At 41.6% G+C, this 23,360-nt stretch overlaps 1 protein-coding gene across 1 annotated transcript in view; it reads left to right on the top strand.

Moving 5' to 3' along the window:
- The window catches only part of Elmo1 (engulfment and cell motility 1), a 559,102-nt gene that overhangs the window by 89,757 nt on the left and 445,985 nt on the right, over positions 1-23,360 (top strand). The window contains exon 2 of the mRNA XM_026387606.2: positions 17,284-17,434. Within this exon, the coding sequence (XP_026243391.1) occupies positions 17,357-17,434 (78 nt within the window). The 5' untranslated portion in view covers positions 17,284-17,356. The remainder of the gene's footprint in view (positions 1-17,283; positions 17,435-23,360) is intronic.

Raw genomic sequence — 23,360 nt, 5'->3', positions numbered from 1 at the left:
GCTGACACAATGAAACTCTGTGAAAATAGATAGTGACGGGATTTGACCTGTAGGGTGACATGTGCCAACCTTTGACATGGCATAATTCAATTCTGTTATTAGATATATCAGTAGCTCATTCTTTTTTTTATTGCAGAATAATCTTCCATTGTCTAGATGGTGTTCCATAATTTGTTCATAAATTCATCAATTGATGGGCATTTGAATTGTTTCTAGTTTTTGACTTTTTTTTTTTTTAAAAAAAAACTTATAGATTATTTACATACAAGTCTTTTGTGGATGTTTGTTTTCATTTCTTTTAAGGTCAATCCATAAGAGTAGAACTGCTATGTAGTAGGAGCATATGGTAATAGTGTATTTATTATTGTTAGAAACTGAGCAAAATGATTTTTAAAGGAGCCCTACATTTTACCAGTAATGTATGAGAATTCTAACTTCTTGCCGGTGTACTGGGTGTGTATTGAATAAATTTTTATTCAAACATTTTTATGTTAATGGGCACAAATGAGTCAATAAAAATATGTTGTGAATATTGTCTACTGTTATTGATTTTTTAATGTTATTTTTTAGAGGACTGCTTATTCTATCTTATGGTTTTACCAGAGATCTTTAAGCCAGTTTTCTCTTCTTAAACTTTAAGATTGTTTATATAGTCTTTCTATTGAAGCCAATTCTGTCACTATCTTTGTAGATAGTAGTGACTTTACACTTACTGATAAGGGTGCAGAGTGCAATTACTCTTTACTCTTTGCAGGTAGTTAAAACCGGATAGGTCTGGATAGGTCTTCCTCGTTAGTTGAACTGAATATTGGGTTGAAATCCTTGAAACTCAAGTAACTTAATTTGATCACTTGTTTAAATGGTTTGCCACTTTACCTCCTCCTAAGTTTGCCAATGAACACCCACAGGCAGAGTTTGGATTTTTATTCAGAAAAGTTATTTGAGGCTGCTGGGCCCTCAGAGTTTTATGCTTTATGTGTGTGACTGAATTAATCTTTGCTTGGGAATTTTTAAGTAGATGTTTGAAATGTCAACCAGGGCTTGCTTTTTTTTTTTCTTCTCCTTTTTTTTTTTTCTTTAATTTCAGTCAAGTTCCATAAACTTTCACTTTGAGCTGTGTAACTTCCCAGTGAACTTTCTTGTACCTGAGTGAATTGATTTGCTATTTAGGTTCTTTTCCATAATAAGCTCATTAAATGCTGGGACCTGCTACCAAAAAGTGATTATTTCAGTTTTGAGTACTTGTTCTGAGGCTGTGCTCTGACAGAGCTAGATGTCAATTAAGATTATTCCTTGTTAGTGGAAATAAAATCATGTTATCTGCTTATAAAAGACTCTCTCTGTTCTTTCTCTAGCAGGTGGGAGAGTATATTCAACTCACAGTGAAGTTTATCCATTCATTAACCGAAAAGGTACAAAGATAGAGGTCATGAAAAGATCCCTGTTTTACCACACCGGAAGCTAAGATCTGAGCTGTGGGGTACTTTTCCTGCAGAGCTGTCTCTCAGAGGCAGTGTTAAGTTGCAGGTTCTAAAACAGCATCAAGAATCGAGTCTTTGTTGAGGCTGAAAATCTCAGGCCATAACTTGATTCTTGTCCAGAGAGTCAAACTCAGAAGCACGTTGGCAAGTCACAGTCGATATTGCATAAATATGAGTTGGTAAAGAGTGGCAGTGATCAGTGGTGGAAATGTGTTTAGTACCCCACGGCCTCACCACTTCTTCCTTGAGAACCATATAGGTCCTAGAAGCAGGCCGTTTCATAGTCAGGGCTAATAGTCTTTGGCTCTTCTCTGTGCTGGGCACTGTTCTAAGCACTATTGTGTATTAAGGTCAGAGGAAGTTTAGTGTAATGGTCACAGCAAAGACTTTGGACTGTCCAGCTTGCTAACTAGCCAAGTTCATGATTGGTTGGCTTAATGACTCCATTTCCTCATTTCTGGAGAGAGCACCTATGTGGTAGGTCTGTTGGTGAGGACTGAATGAGTCAACTGTTCAGCAGGGTGCCTGGGACATGATAAATTTTATAAGCGTTATCTATCATCATCAGCATCTCAGTGCTCATCCTGAGAAACCCGTGAGATAGGTGCTGTAGTTTTCCCCATTTTACAGTTCAGTAAACTGAGATACAGAGCAATTTTTTCAAAACCACCAAGTTAGGAGGTAGTGAAACTTAAGATTTGAACACGGGCAGTCTGAGTCCAGGCTGTGACTGTAACTGCTGTCCTTTGCTGCCTCCCACTTATTAAGGAGGAAATGGCCATGTATTCAAAGGCTGCAGTAGAGCATATAAGTCCTCCGGAAGAGGAGAGTAAAGGGATGTGAATTGCACTAACACTTGGACTTTTCCCCTGGTTCCTCCAGGTGAGTCTGATCACCTGTTGCCTTGATACTGCTCAACAAGTGGGCTGGGAGGCCAGCTTCTATTTGGAACACTCCTATCTCAGTAAAGGACATCATCATGCATTCTGTTTTGGGAGCTAGAATCCTGGTCTCCCTGGACCCCAGCTTTCCTTTCTCCCCCTAATATCAACTTCTTTTGATCTTAGTTTTTAAAGTACATTATAAATCTGTCACCTTTTCCATCTCCAGTTCCACCTCAGCCCAAACCACTGCCATCAGTGGCTTTCTTACCCATCTGCACCTGGCCATCTCTGCCCCATTTCAGTCTGGTCTTCCTGTGGGCCAAAGTAAAATGCACATCTACTCATCTTGTAGCTTGGCTTAAAACATCACCCCTTTTGCATTCAAATATTCTGTCTACCTCTAGAACTTATTCTTTCTTTTGCATCTTGCTTGTAGATAGAATGTAGGAGTTACCTTTCCTTTAGAAGATTGAGAAAAGTAAGATTTTTCCATGTCCAGTAAAATCTGATTTTCTTTGAACTCATTTAAATAATTAGGTCTCAGAATCTGCTACCATTACCAGACCTGTCAGCAAACTCATGTGCTGTACACAGATTTTTAATGCCTGATATATTTTTCTAAGCAAGGTGAAGTATATTGCAATCATAAAGTGATTAAGATGCACGGTGGCCTTTTCTGATTTTTTTTTTCTTGTGGTTGTTTTTATGGTCATTGTTTTCTTTGTTTGTTTGTTTGTTTGTTTACATACAAAGTACTTATCAAAGCCCAGGTTTGCTAGAACTGGGTACAGATTAAAAGGATTTTAAATTATCAGCATCCTGTTAGTGGAGGGTAGAAGAGAAACCAAAGTAAGTTTTCAAAGGTCTGGAAATCTGCAAGCCGCCACACTGAATTGGACGTTCCTCTCTTTTTTTTTTCCTCTTATCAGGTTTTAATCTGACCACTTCCCAGGGAGTGCAAAACTGGTTGTGGGGAAGCTCTGTCCAGGCTGCAGTGAGGGGGAAATGGGCATTATAAACAAACTAACAAACAATCTACCATCCAGAATGTTATCCTCAGGATGGTGGTAAACAGCTTGACAGGAGACCCCAGGATGTAATCAATAATACTGGCTTTTAGAAAAGAACTATTTTCTTTTTCCCTAAATATGTTCCAGGGACTGTCTTTTAGTACCTCCAGGTTTTACGTATCAATAAATATGATTAGGCATTCCCGAGTTCTGTTCTTCTTAAGCACTACTCTTTGGATTTCTTGTCATCTGTGAAAAAATCCTCAAAGTGTGGCCATATGTCCATGCTGATAACTGGTGCCCTGCTTGTGTTGCTTTAAGACAAGTTGTATCAAACTTCTGGGGAAACTCAGATAAAGGCTAGAAGGAAGAGATTTGTGTTATAAAGTCCAAGGGGGGTTGACATAGCCTTTTAAGGGGAAAGAGATAAAAAAAATTATAGGTGTTCTGGTTTGCTTTGCTGGTGGGTGTGCCTAAGAACTAAAGGGAGAAAATAGAGTTGTCCCTCAGGGTCCTTAGAGAATTTGTCCCAGGGTCAAATAGTACACAAATCGGCAGAAGCTCAAGTCCCTGATACTAAAATGGTTTAGTATTTGCATATAACTTATGCACTTCCTCCCAGATACTTGAAATCATCTCTAAATAACTTATAATACATAATAATATATTTAATGTAAATGTTATCAAATAGTTGTTATATATATTTTTTTAAATATTGTAGTTTAAAAAATTTTTTTAAAAATATTGTATTAGTTCTTGGTGGGGAGGAAGCATCTAGAACTAATTGAGTCCATGTCACCTCCCTGTGGTCAGGAGAGAAAATGAGTCCCTTATCTTCCATCAGAACATCTGCTTAGGCAATCCTCTTCTCTCTCCCACCAATGTTCCCACATCGTACCCCTACTTTTCTTCCTCCAGTTCCTCCTCTCCAAAATCTAAAAACCTCACTGGACTGGAGGCAAGATTATCATTTCTTCTCCGATATCATAAAGCTGTTAGGTCTAAAAGTAGAAAAGATCCCTGGGCAGTGGGGCCTCTGTGCATTCATGATAGGAGATAACAGACACGTTACTGTGGTGGTTTCATCCATCCGGGTACCCCGTGTTTGGGTGAGTAATAATACTGGGACAGGCACTGCTCCAACTGCATTTGTAGATATTTCATCTTCATAACAATATCATGAGAAAGATTCTGTAGGGGTGGGAAGATGTGATATCTCTCCTTACCCATCGTGTGGGCCACAGTTGACACTGCTATAAAACAAAAAGAAATGTTAACAAGAGAAAAGCATAGCACATTTCGTTAACCAAAATTTTACGTGGCACCAAAGCATTCAGAGACTCTACTTTTATGGTTAAGCTTGAAAGAATGGACAGCCACGTGAACGTGTGATTAGATCAAAAGGGTCTGATCTAATGGTAATAGACAGAGGGGGCAACGCAGCCAAGCCTGTCTGTTCAGATTCTTCTTGGCCTCTCTGGGAAGCATTTCTCCCTCCAGGGGATAGGACAGGACCCCTCTGGAACAAGGGTCTTCAAGGAAGAAGGGAGAAGGGTGAAAGTGACCTCTAGAATTTCCCTCTAGGTTTTATCTTTGTCTTAGGGAAGAGGAGTTCTAGTTTTTATGACCAGCCTTAGGGACAAGGAGTTTTAGTTTCTGTTGCGTGCCTCAGGGAGAAGAGGGAGCTGGAGAAGGAAGGGCAGGAGAAGGTCAGAGAGAGAGACTTAACTTTTGAAGCTCTTTCTGAGGGCCTTTGGATGACTCTCAGTTCAAATTTCTCTACATGCCAAAGCCTCATACTTTGGGACATCAGGGTTTCATTTCTGAGCCCAGTAGTATTACTGTTGTTCCGATGGAATAGATGAATAGGGAGAATCACATACGCTATGTAAACTTTTTCAGAGTTACAAAGCTTTGGAAGTGGCACAACCAGGATGAACACCTAGGCCAGCCTGTGACTCTAGACAAGCACAGAATGAAACCTGGGGCCTGGAGGGAGGGAGAAAAAGATGAAGGCAATTGCCATTGGGTGCGAGTATGCCAGGTGGCACTGCATTCTGGTTTGCAGAATGCCTATTCTTTGTGAGGTCATCAGGTGGAAGCCAGGGGAGGCACAGCCCAGCTCCCTGTGTTCTGCAGAGGGCCTCCCTGCTGATATGATGCAATCGAATTTCCTTGGGTGGCTGTTATAGTTCTGCTGTTGATGGAGGGAGGCGGAGAAAGAAGTTTCCCATATTGTTTTTTGATCAGCAGGTTTGGAAACTTTGAGTGCTTGGCTGCAGGATGGTGGAAAGGCTCCAGCATTTCCTGTGGCCTCGAGTCTGGGTTGTGCGATAGGGAATTGGGCCCCGAGCTCTGCCTCCTCCTCCGCTGGGGAATGTGTGCACACATGACTGAGTGACAGCGCTTGCGGGGAGGAGAGGAACAGCCAGCCACTGGCATTACAACAGCTGAAAAGGAATTTGAAAAGCAAATATCCAAAAACCAGAACAAGGGAGGAAGTGTGCATTTTAGTTTGCAAAATAATGAACTTTCCAGTTGAAATGCTGATTCCCAAAGTGGGAGAGAGCTGAGTGAAGGGAAGGGGCCCAGCAGCTCTGCAAGGGTCTCATCCTGTTTTTGATGTAATTATTCCAGAAGGAAAAGGAATCTGGAATAGGCACACTGCTCTCACCTCTGAGCAGCTAGCTCCATTTCTATTTCTGTCCAATGAGACAACTGAATAGCTGCTGTTTGAAGAAATGCCTGGAGGTTTTCTGTGCAAAGAATTCTGGATTTTAAAAATGCACCATTGGCTTGAGGAATCCTTCTTCTTTTTTTTTATCTCCTTTTTTTCTTTTTTTAAGAGTGATTCATTCAATCATCCATTCATTCACTTGTCTAAAAAATATTGAGCTGTTCTTTGCTATACCATCTGGAAAGGACCAGAACTACAAAGATGAACAAGGATTCCTCCCTTTGGAAACTTGTAAACGAATAGGATAGGGGTAAAAAAGAGCACTGGTAGGTCATTATATGTGCCCAACAGGTCGGATTCAGGCATGGGAGGCTAATAGGTCAGGGAAATCTCTCAGAGGAGCTGGTGCCTGAGATTGGCTTTGAAGTCTGGATGGGAATCTTTGACACTGACCTATAGGAGAGGAAAGGACATCTGAAGTAGAGGGACCATCATGAACAACGGCAGCGGCATGCTCAGGAAACAGCAGCCTTTGGATGAGGAAAGAGACAGTGAACATCATCAGTGACAAATCTCTCATTCTTTGCTGTTCGACCTTGGCACACCTGGAGAATGGTCCTGAGCTGGCATTCTGGGGCCTTGCCTTCTTTCATCAGTGCTATCAGCAGCCACTGCAAGGGATCTTTTGATAAGAGAAAACCAGTCCACCACGTGTGACTTGCAGTAATTGCTTGTGCATGAGCGGTGGGGGACAGGGTTGCACTTGGTGAGGAAGGATGGGTCGGTGGTTAGTTGGAGGCAGGCTGTGAAAGCTTATGTCATACAGGTACCAAGTCATCATCCACAGATTTAAAGCAGGAAGCTCGGCTCAGATTAAAGTGACCACACTATAGAAGACCACAAATATACATATTCTGTTTTTTTTTTTTTTGTCATTTTTTTTGGTGACTGCCAATTTGTACAGTAGACTCTATAGTTAATTGAATTTTTGCTCTGTTGTGTGAATTGGAAAGAGTTACTTAAAGGATTTGGGCTGCTTTCCTGGAGACAATCCCTAGGTGCAGGTGATGATAATTCAATACAGGACTAAAGGAAAGAGTTTTCTCTGCCATGTTCCATTACATTTCTGGCCAAGACTATTCAACGGTTCTTTTTCCTGAGAAGCTGAAGAGGCATATAGTCTCAAATCGTTATTTCCTAAAGTATCTCCCATGAGAAACCAGTGCCATGAGATGTCCTGTGAAAAGAGAAAAAAAAAATTCTGAAATTTTTGAGAAATATTTGAGAAATATTGTAGATTGCATATAGAAATTTCACAATATACATGTAGGCCATTAAAGACCCTGAGAAGACCTGTAGTAAAAGAACCTTTTTTTGTTTTTCAGAAATGCTGTAGTGATTATAAACATGGGCTACTAAATCAGACAGGTGTGGTTTACGTTCTTGGCTGGGCTGCATGTATGAATGTGAGATGATGGCAATTTGCATAACGTCTCTGCATCTCAGTTTCCTTGTCTATCAAATAGGCTCATATGGTACCTATTTCATAAAGTTCTTATGAAAAGTAGATAGTATAAGTACTACTTATTAGTAACTACTGTTCCATTCAGTGTTTTCCGAGAGACTTAACTTCTTTATTTTTGCATTGCCTTTATTAATAACTCAGAGAAGTGATGTTGTGTGGGAAATGCTGGAGTGAGACTAATTCCTGAAATCCATGCATGACTTCTGTTAGCAGTACCAGAGAGCCCAGACAGCTTCTCAGCCTGAGGACTAGTAGACATATGGGCCCTTCGCTTGGGGAACAATAGAACACTCTCACTTGGCTGCAAGGTTAGATTGTGTAATTTGAATATGTGGTTTGTGCTCCAATCCTCTAATGACAAGATTATAATTCAGGGCAGTAAACAGATAGGGTAGGGTTTCTATATTAGGAGTTTTTCAATTACAAGTAGCAGAGCCCTAATTTAAACTTGCTTAGTTAGCATACTGGAGAATTTATTCATTTGTATATGTAGGAAGAAAATTAGGTAACTCAGAGAACTGAAGGAAAGTGATAGAAACCAGAAACCAGATGTAGTTAGGACTCCTGTCCTCTTCTTAGCTCTCTCATTTTTCTGTCTCTCTTTGCTTCATTCCTTCCTATTGCAGAAGGCCCTGCCCCACATGGAGGGAGCATGGCTGCCGCAGCTTTAGCTTCTGTCCCTGGCAGGAGGAGAAACTGTTTTCTTCATCGATCAATCCACAGAAAATAATTTGTTTGGGTCCCTGTATATTGGATCAGTCATTAGTGCCAAGGAGATGGGCAGTGTCATTGGCCAGGAGCCAGAGGGAACGGAAAGGGAGAGATGGAAAAGTTTGCTGGATGAACAAAACCTAAAGCTACAAGATTTTCCTAGAGCTGTGTGTGGGAGAAAAGTGCTGGAGTAAAAATTGTTAAAATTGTTCTCACATGTTCTCCGGGTATTCACATTTTCACATGGAATTCCATCTTATTGGATTTTTAGCAGCTTAAACAAAAATAAAACCTTGAATTTCTTGAACTGATCCTTGCTTTACCTTTTACCTCGCTTTTATTTACTGAACATATTATATTCATGCCTGTTAATACCCACTTTTAAAATTGGTTAATAGGATGAATAGCATTTATGTATGTATGTATGTATGTTAGTACTGAGGATTGAACCTTAGATGCTTAACACAGAATCACATCCCCATATCTTTTTATTTTATTTTTTAAACTTTGAGACAGGGTTTCACTTAATTGCTGAGGCTAGCCTTGAATTTGTAATCCTCCTGCCTCAGCCTCTGGAGTTGCTGGGATTATAGGCGTGCACCACCATGCTTGGATGAATGTTTTTAAAAGCAAAAGTAGAGTCACTCATTTTAGTGCCCTGATTCTTAGTCAAGAAAGGTTTTGCCCCCAGGGGACATTTTCCAATATCTGAAGATGTTTCCAAAGTCTTGATTGAGGAAGTGCTGCTGGCATTTAGTGGGAAGAGGCCAGGGAGGCTACCAACATCCTCCAGTGCTGGAGATGGCCTCTCTAACAAAGAAATATGTGGCCCCAAATGCCAATAATGTTGTAAATCCTGTATTAGTGGTTTTATGAGAATAGAAATTATATTGACCAAATTCATCACTCCAAATTTTGTGGATTAAAAAAAAGCAATTTAAATTTATAAAGGGCTTTTGCTTATATTTTTTTTTTCTTGATGGCAATAGCAGGTATTATGTTTTTCTACATTCTCACCAATCAATAAACATTTTCCTTGCCAATATGATAGGCCAAAGGGAATGCTTTGTTATTTTAATTTGCATTCCTTTTACTTTTGGGGAATATTTATTAAATACGCCTTTCCTGCTCTGCAGATTGCTTTGTCCATTTTCTTTAGGTTGTGCTATTTTTTCTTAAAAATTCCTAAGAGCCTGTGATTAAGGATATTTGTGCCAAGTTGGGTCCTATTCATTGCACATATTCCTCAGATCATTGTCTTTAGGTTCTTAACAGTGCTTTTTGGAATGCAGACTCTGTATCACATCATTAGTCTTTCCCTTATGCTTTCTGTCCTTGGTGCTGTATTTATTGGTTTGCTAGGACTAACAGAACAAAAGCCACAGGCTGGGTGGCTTAAACATCAGAAAGTTATTTTCTGACACATCGAGAAGCCAGAAGATTAAGGTATCTTTAAGACTGGTTCCTCCTGAGACCTCTTGCTTAGGCTGATAGCAGTGACCTCACATGGTCTCTCCTTCTCACCTCTCTGTGTCCTCTTCTTATGAGGATACCAGCCATGCTGAATTAGGGCTCATCCTGAAGATCTCATTTTAACTTAATCATCTGTCTCCAAATAGAGTCACCTTCTCAGGTGCTGGGGAATAGGACTTCAACATGCGAATGGTGGGATGGCCTGGTTGGGGTGGGGGTGGGGCCCTGGCCAATTCCATAACAGGGATCTTCCCCTGGAGACTTCTGTCAAATATGTAAATATTTGAAGGAAAACATATAAATGCACTAAGATTTCGTATTTCCATTAATTTAGTGCAAGTAATAACATCTGTCACTCAGGGCTGTGATGAAGACTAAGTGGAGGGGTGTGTGTAGCCCAGTCTCCAATATCCAGTGCCAGTACCTGTTCTCTGCTCCTGCCCACAGTCCCTTCTGGAAGCTATTCCATAGCTTCTATGAGAGTTCGAGACACTGAAAGCAAAGACTTTTCTCTGCAGGTCTCTTGCCTATTGCAAGCCAATAGCACATTTTCCTTCCTGGCAAGTAAATGGGCCAAGTTATTACTAAGATTACCATGCATGACTGTTGTCAGCAACATATACATAAAATGCAATATTAAGCTTCCACATTTGATTTAGTTCTTTCCTTTCCTCACTTTTTTTTTTTTTTTTCTGAATGCTTATACATTCTGTACTGAAGTTACAGTGCTCCCTCTTTCCTGAAGCTGTAGAGTTTCTTCCATGGCCATCTTCTGTCCTCAGAATGGGTAGAGAGTCCCTAATAGAAACAGAATCGGTTATGGTTTAAATATGAGGTGTGAGGTAAAGTGATTTGATTACGAGAGCTTTAACCTAATCAGTAAATGATTCCAGTGATGTGGATTAACTGGGTAGTAACTGTAGGCAGGTAGGGTGTGGCTGAAGGGAGTAGGTTATTGGAAGTGTATCTTTGGGGTTTATATTTTGTCTCTGGTGAGCTTAGCTCTGTCTCTCTGCTTTCTGGTTACCATATCCTGAGCTGTTTTCCTCCACCAGGCCCTTCTGCCTTGATGTTCTGCCTCAGCTTGGGCCTAAAGCTATAGAGTTGGCCTTCCTTGGACCGAGATCTCTGAAACTGTAAGCCGCGATAAGCCTTTCCTTCTCTACTCTGTGTTTGTCAGGTCTTTAGGTCCCAGGCATGCAAAAGCCTACTAAAACAGAATCAGTGGTACTCCATCATGTACTGAACCACCCCACCTACACCTTCCACTCCTGCCTCCGTGGTCTTTCCTGAGGCTTTGCTCATTCATCTAATTTGGCAAGAGGATTGTCTGACCCTCATGACATGTGTTTAGAAGAGAAACAAAGACAGGGTTCAGGAGGCCTAGATAACTACTACAGCCAGAAAAACATGCACCTGACGGTACTGTCCTGTAGTTTTTATACCTGTCCATACGGGATGTAGATGATATTGGTCTGTTTGGAAAAGCAGGATGCAGCATGAAGGACAAAACTTTTATCTGCTCTGTCTTCTAGGCGCCTCCTTGAGGCACCGTGCTCCATGCAAAGCAGTACCTCAAAAATGAAAACTAGGGAGCTTCAGGAAGACTGAGTAGAGCAGAGAGTGAATGGAAGGCTGCTTTCCAAGTCTCTTTCCACCTCTCTCTAACCCAATGTAAATCTAACCCATCAGTAAAGATAATGTAGGTTAGTAGGGCAGAGGACCACTTTTCTGGGGAAGAGGAGAAGGGCGGAGGAATTGAAGGACTTCTCCAACTGTTTGGTCTTTTTTTCTCCCGTGGCTCTGCCTTGCCTGCATTAGCCTATGTATTAGGTTCTTTCATTGAGGTGGGGTCAGGTGGGGATGGCCAGTGTTGGTTTTCCCAGCACTGGGCTTCTGCAAAGATCTTGCAGGCATGATGTGTTGCACCATCCTTTTTGCACCAGTGTGGTGTGTGGTTCAAAAAAAAAAAAGACTATGGATTAGATAAAAGGAGTTGAAGTCATTGCAGGGTCCCCAAAACAAAAGCTATATGGGGAATTTGGAAAAAAAAACCCAAATCAGTCAGTTATTTGGGAAACTTCTGAAACCCAAGATCTATTCAACTTGCCTGGAAAGCCATGTAGAGATATAGCATCTTTAATCAACCAGAACAAAATGAGCTTTCAACACAAGCAGACATGGAGATCTTTGGACACGGGCTGGTGGGAGGAGAGAACAGATTTACAGAAGGGATGGAGTGTCTACTTTCCCTTGTTTGGGAAACATGCCCCAAAGCAAAGGACACATTCAGTGGAGGATGGCCTTGTTCAGGACTTGTGGAGTCACATGCAATTGATATGCAGGTTTTAGCAACAAATGTTCTAGCAAGAAGGGGCTCCTCTGTCTCATTCAGTGCATGCAACTGACTATAAATGGACTATTGAACATGCATATTCAGGTCACTGAATCTTAATATTAGCCATGAGATATAGTAAGTCCAGCAGGAAAACAGGAATATTGTAGAATTCTCCACCTCCTCCCTAGCTGCCTCCAGGGATTTGATAGTGTTACCACTGTTGAGTCCTTGCTTCCCCAATGTTGAAGAATAACACCAGAGAAGCACGCCGAGGCAAGGTCAGAGTGGAAAATCAGAAGTTTATTAAAGGACAGCAGAAAAGACTTCTTTCAGAGGAAGAAGGGGACCCAAGAGATGGAATCCATGGAAGTGCGGTTGTGTCTCCATTTTATAGTTTTCGGTGATGGAATGTAGGTGGGAAGGCCCAGAAGGGTTGGGACACAGGTGGGCCAAAGAAATAATCTGGGCACTTCTGAGTCAGCATCTTCAAGTTTGCTCTTCATTAACATTTCTTTGGGATGGACTATCTTCAAATCTGTTGGGGGCTGTTTCCTGGACTTCATTAACATTCCGAGAGAGTTGCTCAACTTTTCCCGGGAATTCATTCTCAACATGGCCTCCATTTTAGATTTCACTCGATATTAGACCTGATTTACCTAACTACACTGACTACCTAACTTTAAATCTGGCTTCAACAGTAGCATTAGAAGGCTGAGTGGTTGGAATGTCCAGTTAGCTGCATAGTTTGCCTTTTGCTTCTCCGTTGAGTACATCTAAAAGTTTCAGTTTGTGTACAAGTACAGGCTGTCTACACAAATCTGTATTGCTTATATTTATCGGGCAGTTCAAACAATACAAGGTATTATGGTTTAGATGTGAGGTGTCCCTCAAAAGCTCCTGTGGGAGAGGATGTGAGAAGGTTTAGAGATGAACCGATTGGGCTATGAGAGCCTTAACCTAATTAGTGCATTAATCCCCTGACAGGGATTAACTGGGTGGTGACTGTAGGCAGGTAGGGAATGGCTGGAGGAGGTAGGTCCCTGGGGGTGTGTGTCTTTGGAGTATATATTTTGTCTTGTTGAGCAGAGCGCGTGCTCTTGCTCTCTCTGTCTCTCTCTCTCTCTCTCTCTCTCTCTCTCTCTCTGCTTCTGGCTGTGTCCTGAGCCACTTTCCTCCACCACATTCTTTCGCCATGATGTCCTAGCTCACCTCAGGCCCTGAGGAATGGAGTCAGCCATCTATGAACTGAGATCTCTGCAACCGTGAGCCTCAAATAAAATTCTTCTTGTCTGGTCTTTTGGTCAAAGCAACGAAAAATACTGACTAAAACCCTAGGTATCTACTTGGGTGATTTTTGACACTAGACTCAGTTTAACCGCTGGTAGCTCTAATGAGATGTTAATCACAGAATAGATGCAACGTCTGCTGTCCAACCACCATGTGTTAAAATGCCTGCCTGACTGACCCCGGATATGTAACTGTGAACTGCATGTGGGTCTAGCATCCAGAGTGTCCAAGTGCAGTGGAGAGAAGTTGACAACAAGAGTCACGTGCCACAAATGCTCTGCTGGGGGGAAGCAAAGGACAGCAAGATAGTGAATGTGTTGGCTAAAGATTTAAAAGTGCATTTCCATCTCTGTTATTGACAACAAAGAGTTTGGGCCTGTGTGTTGATATTTCCTGCAGAGCTTAATGAGGCCTTTTGCCTCTTGTCAGGTCAAGGATGGCTCGCCCTGATCATTAGTACTCTGCCTGGCGGATCTGGTAGCTTATAGCCTCTCAACCAGGGATGATTTTTTGTCCCCTAGAGGCCATCTGGAGACATTTTTTGATTGTGGTGACTGAGGAGGGCTGTTGACCTTTAATCATGGGAAGAGGCCAGGGATGCTGCCACCTCCCTACAATGCACAGAGCAGCCCCCTGCCCCCAACAATAATTATGGCCCCAACTGCTAATTGTATCAAGTGTGAGAAAGCCAGAGCTGGAAACCTCCCCAGAATTCCATCAGAAGCAACAGGGTCTGCCTTTAGAGCTTGCTGTGTCCTCATGGAAATGAAAATCAGAGAGGACAGAAATGTGGACTCCTGAGGGTAAAATGTGGACTGGATTTTTCTGTCTGCAGTTGGGTAGCTGCCTCCACCCCAGAGGAGACATGCTGCTGCCCCCACCCTTGCGGTTTGTTCATGGGGGAAGCCCACAAGGTCAGCTTGGCTTAGCTGGGCTGAGTGAGTCCCCAGGGAAGCCCCTGCTTCCTCCTCCTCTCAATGGCCGCTTTGTCCACCATGGCCTCTTAGGAGACCTGGGAGAGCCTCCTTATTGTATTCTCACCTGTTCAGCAGGTTTTCCCTGAGCAGTCTTTGAGAAATAAATGCCAGTTAAAGGGGCAGGAAAACAAGCCTGGCCTTTGATTCCTCGAATGTTAAATGGCCTCCTCAGGTGCAGTCTTGGTGTTTTATGAAGGGGGAGGTGGTGCTTAAACTGCATTTTTATTTCCATGACCTATTTATTTAACCCCCAGGACTGTGTGCCCTTTGTTTCCAGTGGTGTTACCTGATAGGGACAGAATCTGGGTGCACAGTAGAGCTTGATTTCTTAACTCTTATTCTAAGGTGTAGAAGCTGAATTTGGATTCTGAATGGAAGTGATATAGTACAGATAGAATGCATTGTTTTTCCAATGCTAAAGTATTCAAACAGAGTGCAGACTATTAAGAGGAAGCCCAATTGTCTGCTTGTGTTTGCACATATGAGACACCATAATTATTTAACAAGTCCCTATTGTTACATATCCAACTGTTTGCAGGTTTGGGGAGTTAGAAACAAAGCAGCAGTTGGTATTGTTATGGTTAGGTTAATAATTGTTTCTTGAGGATAACAGCCTAGAAAATTAAAATTACTCAAATGGAATGCAAGATTTTCGGCATTTTGGAAAAGGTCCCCTGGGAAATTTATACTCTGAACAGATGTGCATGGACATGAACTTCCTTCTTTCGAAGTCACAAGCCAAGGGGTATCATCGGGCTCCAAAGGGGTCAAGGGCCTGTGGATAAGCCTACCAAGGTATGACCCAACTCATTCTCTTACTACTCTTACCCTTACTTGGCTTCAACAACTCACTATTACCTAGTATGTTCCTGCCTCGGGGCCCTCGCACTTGCTGTTTCCTATGCCTGGGACATGATTTCCCACAAGGCCCCTTCCTCATCTCTCATAGGTGTGTACTCAAGTACTGCCTTCTTAGTGAAGTTTTATTTTTAGCTATGCTCTTTTTTCTGCCTGATACCTAGGTTTGCTGCTGTATCATTAGCCTGGAGAATAGGCCTGGCTTGGAGTAGAGGCTCAATGATTATTTGTTGAATGAGTGATTCAGCCACTGCTTTGTAGATTTGCCCTCTCTGGTCATCACTGATTAGCTTCACAGCAGGCCTGCCTGATCATCCTTGGCCAAAGGAGCAGCAGTTTGTTTTGGTTCATTTCCTTGACTTGTCAGCTCTGCTGAAGTTGGTTATTTATGTTGTGGAGGCTGCCATTATTAGCTCTGCTATCTCTATCATCACAGCGATGTCCAACTGCCATTGAGATTTGGGACAGACTGACAAGGCTTGCTCTGGTCTGATAAACAATGAAAGCCACATGTTTCATTTAAATCTTCATAAAGAGATCATTTTCTTAAAAAGTAAAGAAAAAAAAAAAGACCAAGAACTTGACAGAAAAGGGCAAAGGACAGTTCACAGGAAATTGAACATGTGCATTTTCCCCTTCATCCAGCCTCACTCAAAATCAGAAAAATGCAAGTTACAAGTACACTGTGATGTTTTTCAACCTGTCAGGCTTGTGAAAACTCTGTTGGAGGAATGTGTGAACAGTCAATCTCGTATGCTGCTGGAGGAAGCATCTAAATTGGTGGCACCTCTGTGAGGGACATTTGAAAATGACTCTCAAAATGTAAAACTTCATATGCTCTTTGCTCTAGCAGTTTTAACTTCTGTGACTATTTTGCAAGGATATACTTTCACATATGCAAAAATGATGTTTGCTTTGCTTAATGTATCCCAGTCTTGTTTATCATAGCCAAAGGTAGGAAATCATTTAAACACCCACAAGAGAGACCTGGTTCACCAGCTAGGAAACATCCTACATCTGGCTGCAGTGTAGCTGTGTACAGATTAAGGATGCTCCATTGTAGTCACATGCAAAGATTGATAAGATAGGCTGAATGAAAGAGAAGGAGAGGGCACAATGCTATCTTTTATGTAAAGAGAGGGTAACATGCAATGGGATATTTTTGTGTTTGTCTTCCATACATGAAGACATTCAGGAGGAAGGCATAAAAAAACAAATTACTTTGGGTGGCTTGAAGGGGTATAAGTGAATATTGAATAGTGTGTGACATGGGGAAGGGGGACTACTCTGTACATCTTCGTATGCACGCGCACACACACACTCACACACACACACACAGGATCACATGGCCATTTTACCCACTTAAAAAATTAAGTTTAATAAAGAAATGGGGAGAGGCAGTAGAGGATGATTGTTACTTCCTTTGTGTAATCAACGCTCATTCAAAGGAGAACTCAAGGTCGCTTCTGAATGTGGTCCTATCCGCTCCTGTACATTTTCTTTCCCCGTAGACACATTGTATGAACTGGCCTTGGGGAATGTGTGTGTGTACGTGTGTGAACTCTCAGGGCATTGCTCCTTCCTCATGATATCCTGGTTGCTATAGTGCGGAGATCTATTTGTGACACAGAAAATGCTTTAAATAAAAGCTGCTTCCTGACCATGACTTCCTGGGCAATGTGTCCTTCCGGAGACTGCTGAGCGCCAGGCGCTGACATGTGTGTCTGGACAGGGTAAGCCCTGCCCATTCAGCGCCTGGGCACTGGTGGGAGCAGAACCTGGTGGTAAGGGGGCTGCTGCCTTCCCATGCAGAAGTTGCACAAGTTGGACCCACAGGGCAGCATCCCCTGGAGAGTTTAACTCCTGGGTGTTGGCACAGTCCCCCCATCTTTCTTCTTTCCTCAGGAGCTTGTGGTGCACCCTCTGTGTCTTCAGCACCCTGCGCCAAGGGGAGCCGTTTCTTAAACCTAAACCACCAGTGAAAACAGGAAGTGATGAAGCAGAATTTGCCCTGCATCTGCACTGAACGACTTCTCTTTCTCTTTTTGTCATTCCTCCTTAGGTGTAGACACGTGTGGCCGTCCACGCCGTAGGATCCTCAGTTCCGAGGGCTTTGGACAGTCTTGGGGTTCACAATGCCGCCACCCGCGGACATCGTCAAGGTGGCCATAGAATGGCCGGGAGCCTACCCCAAGCTCATGGAAATCGATCAGGTTAGTAATGCCCACGGCGGTGGGGTGGTTATTTTCAGTTTCCTTTCTATACTAGAATGTTTATAGACTTTGGATAGCCCCTTTTTTTCCACTTTTTGCTCTCTGTTGCTGTGCTGAAAAATATGTACAATAATAGTTGCAGTGTAGTTTAATTTCTGTACCACATGCAGTGGCGATGGATGGGGTTTTTATATTCTTGCAGCATCTACTTGAATTGTGTCAATACGGGGTTTGTGTCTGAAGCACAGAAGAGGCGGGAGGGACTGTGGATTGGGCTCTGAGCAGTTGACACTGTGGAGGCTGTCCCAACCCTGCCTTGCAGTGACACATGAATATGTGCAGTTTGTTTTCACATAAGCAACACACAACTTTAATTTTAAAATCATTTTTCTCATTGCATTTTGCAGAAGCAGCCAACAGGTACATTAGCACTTTGTCATTTTAACAGCTTTATAATAAAATTAGGATAGAGGGGCTCAGTCTTGGATCCCAGCCAACTGTAATTTTATTACTAGTATAGAATTCACAATGTGCCTAGCATACTGTCTGGCATGTAATACATACTCAGTAAATATTTATTGAGTGAAAAAATATCATGATGGTTTATGAGAATGATTTTACCTCTCAAAGCATCCTTCAGCTTGGATCTTGACAGTCATGTGGTGTGGTTCTCACTGTTTGATTAGAGATAGTCTAAGGAAGAGTATTTTGTGTTTATTGTACTATAGTCATTCTAGAGAAAATGACTGAAGTAAAAAAGGTTGTGATTTAATATACATTTATGGATTCCAAAACACATATAATAACAGGATTCTACATGGTTTTCTACATTTTCAAAATTAGGATACCATAGCAACTCTTAATTTTATGTTTCTGATATGATTTTATATTTATGATTTGCAACTTTTTTTCCTGATGAGATTTCATTATCTGGTTGAAGATAAGAAAATAAATGTCAGGGTTATATGGCATCTTGTGAATCCAAAGGAATCATTAAATGATACAGGTCGTATAAGAGGTAGTTGAACTTAAACTTGAATGTAAGAAAGGGTATATTTAGGGGTTTTTTGTCAAAAGGTGCGGATTCAATCCGCATCTTACATTGTTTTAATTGATCTCTGGGGTGTGTGTATGTGTGTGTGTGTGTGTGTGTGTGTGTGTGTGTGTGTGTGAGAGAGAGAGAGAGAGAGAGAGAGAGAGAGAGAGACTGACTCTAGAAGTGACCTATGCAATTAGAGTAGAGATGGATAGTAGTTTTGTACACATTTGTCAGGTAGCAGGTGTGGTTTTTTAAAGGTTGTTGGTTAAATTTTACCTTTAAGAAATACTTGGTGCCAATTAAACCTATTTTAGGATTAGATTTGGTTACAATGTAAGAGAACAGTAACTTCCAGAAGTTGGTCTCACACGTTTGCTGTTCTGCATTAACACGAGTTTGCTTGGCAGTGTGTACCCAGGCCCTTCTGCCTTCTTGCTTTGCCCTTCTTGGTACTTGGGGATGAGGACCAGATGCTTGAACATCACCTGGGAGCTCATTAGAAATGCACATTCTTAGGACTTTCCTAGACCTTTAGTCCAGAATGTGCACATTAACAAGATCTCCGGGGTGTCTTTGTGCACTGTTAAGTCTGAGAGGTGCTGAGCTGAGTACCTGGTGCTTATCAGAACCACCTGGGGCTCCTGTTCCAATAAATGTTCTTGATGGCTTCCTCACAAGAGAACCTTAATTTAGTGGTTCTGAGGAACTATTAAGTTTAGACTCAACCACAGTTGGTAGAGTTTGCAAATCTCTGCTTTAACACAGCAACTCTTGATATGTATATATTCCCTCGTATTTGGGAGTTGGTGTAGTGTTCTTTGCTATGTGTGTGTGTGTTTTAGTACTTTTCTAAAAAATAATATTTTAATTTTACAATATTTTCTGATTTATAGAAAATTGCAGAGATTGTATACTCTTACGCTTATACCCTTTTCCCAGTTTCCCCTAATGTTAACATTAACACCTTAGCAAAATCTTGCTACAATTGTCAAAACTAAGAAATGAATATTGGTACATTACATTAACTAAACTACATACTTTTTTTGGATTTTACAAGTTTTTCCACTAATTTCCTGTTTTGTTTGTTTTGTTTTTGGTTCTAGGATCCAATCCAACAATCCAAGAATACTAGCCACATTGTATTTAGTTGTTCTATTTCCTTGATCTTCTCCAATCTTTGATGGCTTCATAGTGTTTCCTTTTTTTTTTTTCTTCATGGCCTGATAGTTCTGAGGAGTAACCATTTTTATATGGTTTTTAACACAGAGAAATTGTGAAAACTGTACAAAGAACTCTTTATTTATTTATGTACTATTTTTACTTTTTGGTACTAGGGATTGAACCCAAGGCACTTAACTACGGAGCCACATCCCCAGCCCTTTTTAAAAATATTTTATTTAAAGACAGGGTGTCACTGAGTTGCTTAGGACCTCACTAAGTTGCTGAGGCTGACTTTGAACTTGTAATGCTCCTGCCTCAGTCTCCCAAGCTGCTGGGATTACTGGCGTGCACCACCACATCTGGCTACGAAGAACTCTTTACCTGTGCTTTTTCTGAATGACTTGAGGGGGTCACATGTGTACCACGCACCTTTACTGTAATGATTCAGTATGTGTTTTCTAAGAAATAAATCATCTTAATATATGGTACATGTACACAAACTAGGAAATTGAGCACTATCATCAAATTCACGCTTCACAGTCCATATTCACATGTCATCAATTGTTGCAATAAGGTCCTTTATAGTTATTTGCTCCATAGTCTAATATCCTGAGTGGAATCAGTACTATATTTATTGTCATGTCTCTTTGGTCTCCATTGATCTGGTACAATTCTTCAGTCTTTATCTTTCCTGATAATTTTCTAGAGTACCGGACAGCTATTTTATGGGAAATTCTTTAATTTGCAGTTTTTTGATGCATTCTACCAATTAGATTCTGGTTTTGCAGTTTGGGAAGAAATACCAAAGCTATGATGGTATTTCTTGGTGTGTCATGGCACCCAGCATTGCTTTCTTGCATTCTTGGTGATTTTTCTGATTTTGCAGATAAGAAGATTAAAGTTCGGAGAAGTTACACGATTTAGCAGTCAGTGGCAGACCAGGATATAACCCCCAAGCTTTCCTTCCTTCTAAGACTGAACTTTTAAACAGTTGACTAATTTATAGGCTTCCTGGTGATGCCACATTGAGACATAGACAAAAATTAGGAACTCAGACTATTATTATCCGCATTTGCAAAAGTTGGAGGGAAGCTCATGGCAGAGTTGATATCAGGTAGTTTATTTTTATTTTTTGGATGGAATCAGATCTTGGCATGAGAATTAGAAATGTACTTGCAAGTCCAATGAAGAGTTGGGTTTTCTCCTAATCTTCTACCTTGCTCCGTAAGGATCACACGGTCTGCCTTTCTTCTGTTGAATGTTAGTCTCATTTAAAAATCTCTTCACTTCTTTTTAAACTGGATAGCTACTGTTTCACTAAAAGATATTTGGGTTAGGCATTGTTGCTTTGTGTTCTGAGATCCTGAGTGTCTATCCACTTATCATATGTTGACACTGTCTCTCAAACCAGTGGTCCTCAACCTTGAGTGTGCACAAGAATCATTGAGAAAGCTTCTACAAAGTGCATATTCCCAACTTCTACTGCAGATATTCTGATTCTGGGCCAAGGCTGGGGCCTGTAATAAGCAGCAGATGAGTTCAATGCAGAGGTTCCTACATACTGAGACAGTCATTTGACAGGAGTTGCCTCATCTTTGCTGTTTCTCCAGTGTCTGGTTAACAGTCCTCACTTAATAAGTTGATGTAGCATTGGTGAGTTAGTGAGAGGAGGAACTTCCTTACTGGCAATTAACTTAGGGTGCTCAGTTCTTCTACTCAGCCATTCTCAAAAAACGCCGATTGTGTTCAATGGGCTGTCTGCACACAGTGAACTTGTTGACCTTCTGTGTAACAATTTTCAGGAGACAATTCTGTTTCCACTAGGCAGGTAAGTCTCAGGAGTTCTTTACCAGTGGACTTTGCTGCATCACATGAAGCTCTGCAAACATTCCTGGCTTCTTTTCTGATCTTCACTATCTATTGTTGAGTTCCAACCTCAGGGGCCGCTTGGGGCTAAGGATGATGGTTGTGTGGATATACTAAAGCTAAAAGGCTCCTGTGACCAATGTTCTTGTTAACTTAGCTTTTACTGAACGGTCTTTTTCTCAGTCAAGAGCATGGACCTCCAGAACTTTGAGAAGAGGCACCATTAAGATACAGAGTGGACAGTACAGACTCCAGGGACACTGAAACAGAGGTGTTAGTTCCTTTGGCTGCTATAATATGAAACTTAAAACTGGCTAGTTTACAAACAACAGAGATTTATGGCTCACTGTTCTGAAAGCTGGAAAATTCAAGATCAAGGTAACAGGTTATTCAGTGTCTGGCAAGGACCTATTTCTCACACATAGGCCTTCTGTGGTCCTGATCTGGTGGGTACAGCAAGCAGGTGCCTGGAGCCTCCTTTATAACCATCCCTAGGACCTAATCACCCCCTAAATAGACCTTCTCTTAATACCAGCATCATAGGGAGGTAATTTTTCAACACATGGGTTTTATGGGGGACACAAACACTCATACCGTAGGAGTCTGAGAGCCCTGATTTTTGTGGGAGACTCAGTTAGTATCTTTGAATCTCAGTTTCCTTGTCTTGTGAAAGCAGAATAATAACTTGCTACTCTTATGGTTTTTGTGAAGGTAGCATGTGAAAAGAATGTAGCATATTGCCTGCTTCAGAGTAATGCCTCAGTAAGGCAGCTGGAATTGCTGCTAGTTCAAGCAAGTTTTCATTCAATTGGAAAATTAGATATTCTAGTTTTCTTTTTTTACCTGGCCTTCCACTGTGAACAGTTCCCCACTGCATCCTGTTTTATCCTAACTTTGTAAATGTTTAGAAAGGCAAGAAGATTAAAGGGCATGAGGGACGCATCACTGGGAATAAAAGTGTGCACCAGGTGGACACGAGGCCAGTGCATGCTGTGGAATGTTCAGAGACTCCCTAGAACGCCTCCGTGATGTTTTCTTCTATCTCTTGGCTGCCCACCAACACTTATGGACAGCAGCTCTTCTGTTCTCTACACACGCTCTTCAAGTCTCCTGCGTCTCCTATTGATGCCCTGTCCTTTCATGCCTTGCTTTCTAAGGAGAATACTGGACCAGAAAGCCACCATTGATGTCTGTAGATTTGCACAGACAGCTCCAGACCTTTGACATCTGCCATATGGCTTCTTTTTCTAGAAAGGAGCAGAGGAGGGAAGAGAGGTGCTACCCCTTTGTCCCTAGGGCTTTGGGCCTATCCTAGCCCTCACCTCTTTTGCTCCATGTATGGTTTTATTTTGGGGTGAGGAATACCGGGGATTGAACCCTATCCCCAGCCCTGTTTGGTATTTTACTTAGAGACAGGGTCTCACTGAGTTGCTCGATGCCTTGTTTTTGCTGAGGCTGGTTTTGAACTCAAAATCTTCCTACCTCAGTGTCCTGAGCTGCTGGGATTATAGGCCTGCACCACCTTGCCTGGCCTTCATGTATGTTTTAACCCATCCTTTCTCTGCATCTGTGTCCTATCCACTTCCTCTTCATTCATTGTGTTCTTCTCTGTCTCTAACAGAAAACTCTTTGACTCCTACTTTGGAAAATATTCCCTTGTCTTAGAGCTGTCTTTTGCTAGTGGGTACTTTTTTTCTCTGTCTTTTCCAGTCTAAGCTTATTTAAATGTCATCAGTACATGCCATTAATATTATTTCAGTCTCTGCTTAATCTTTGGACAGATAGCTGTTTACCTTTCATCACAACCATCCTCATGGATCTGCCCAATCAGGTGGTCTCCACTGGGCCTTTTTTGGTTTC

The sequence above is a fragment of the Urocitellus parryii genome, chromosome 3, assembly GCF_045843805.1.
Source record: "Urocitellus parryii isolate mUroPar1 chromosome 3, mUroPar1.hap1, whole genome shotgun sequence".
NCBI classification, from domain to species: domain Eukaryota; kingdom Metazoa; phylum Chordata; class Mammalia; order Rodentia; family Sciuridae; genus Urocitellus; species Urocitellus parryii.
The sequence above is the reverse complement of the archived record's forward strand: the minus strand, read 5'-3'. Positions and strand labels throughout refer to the sequence as shown.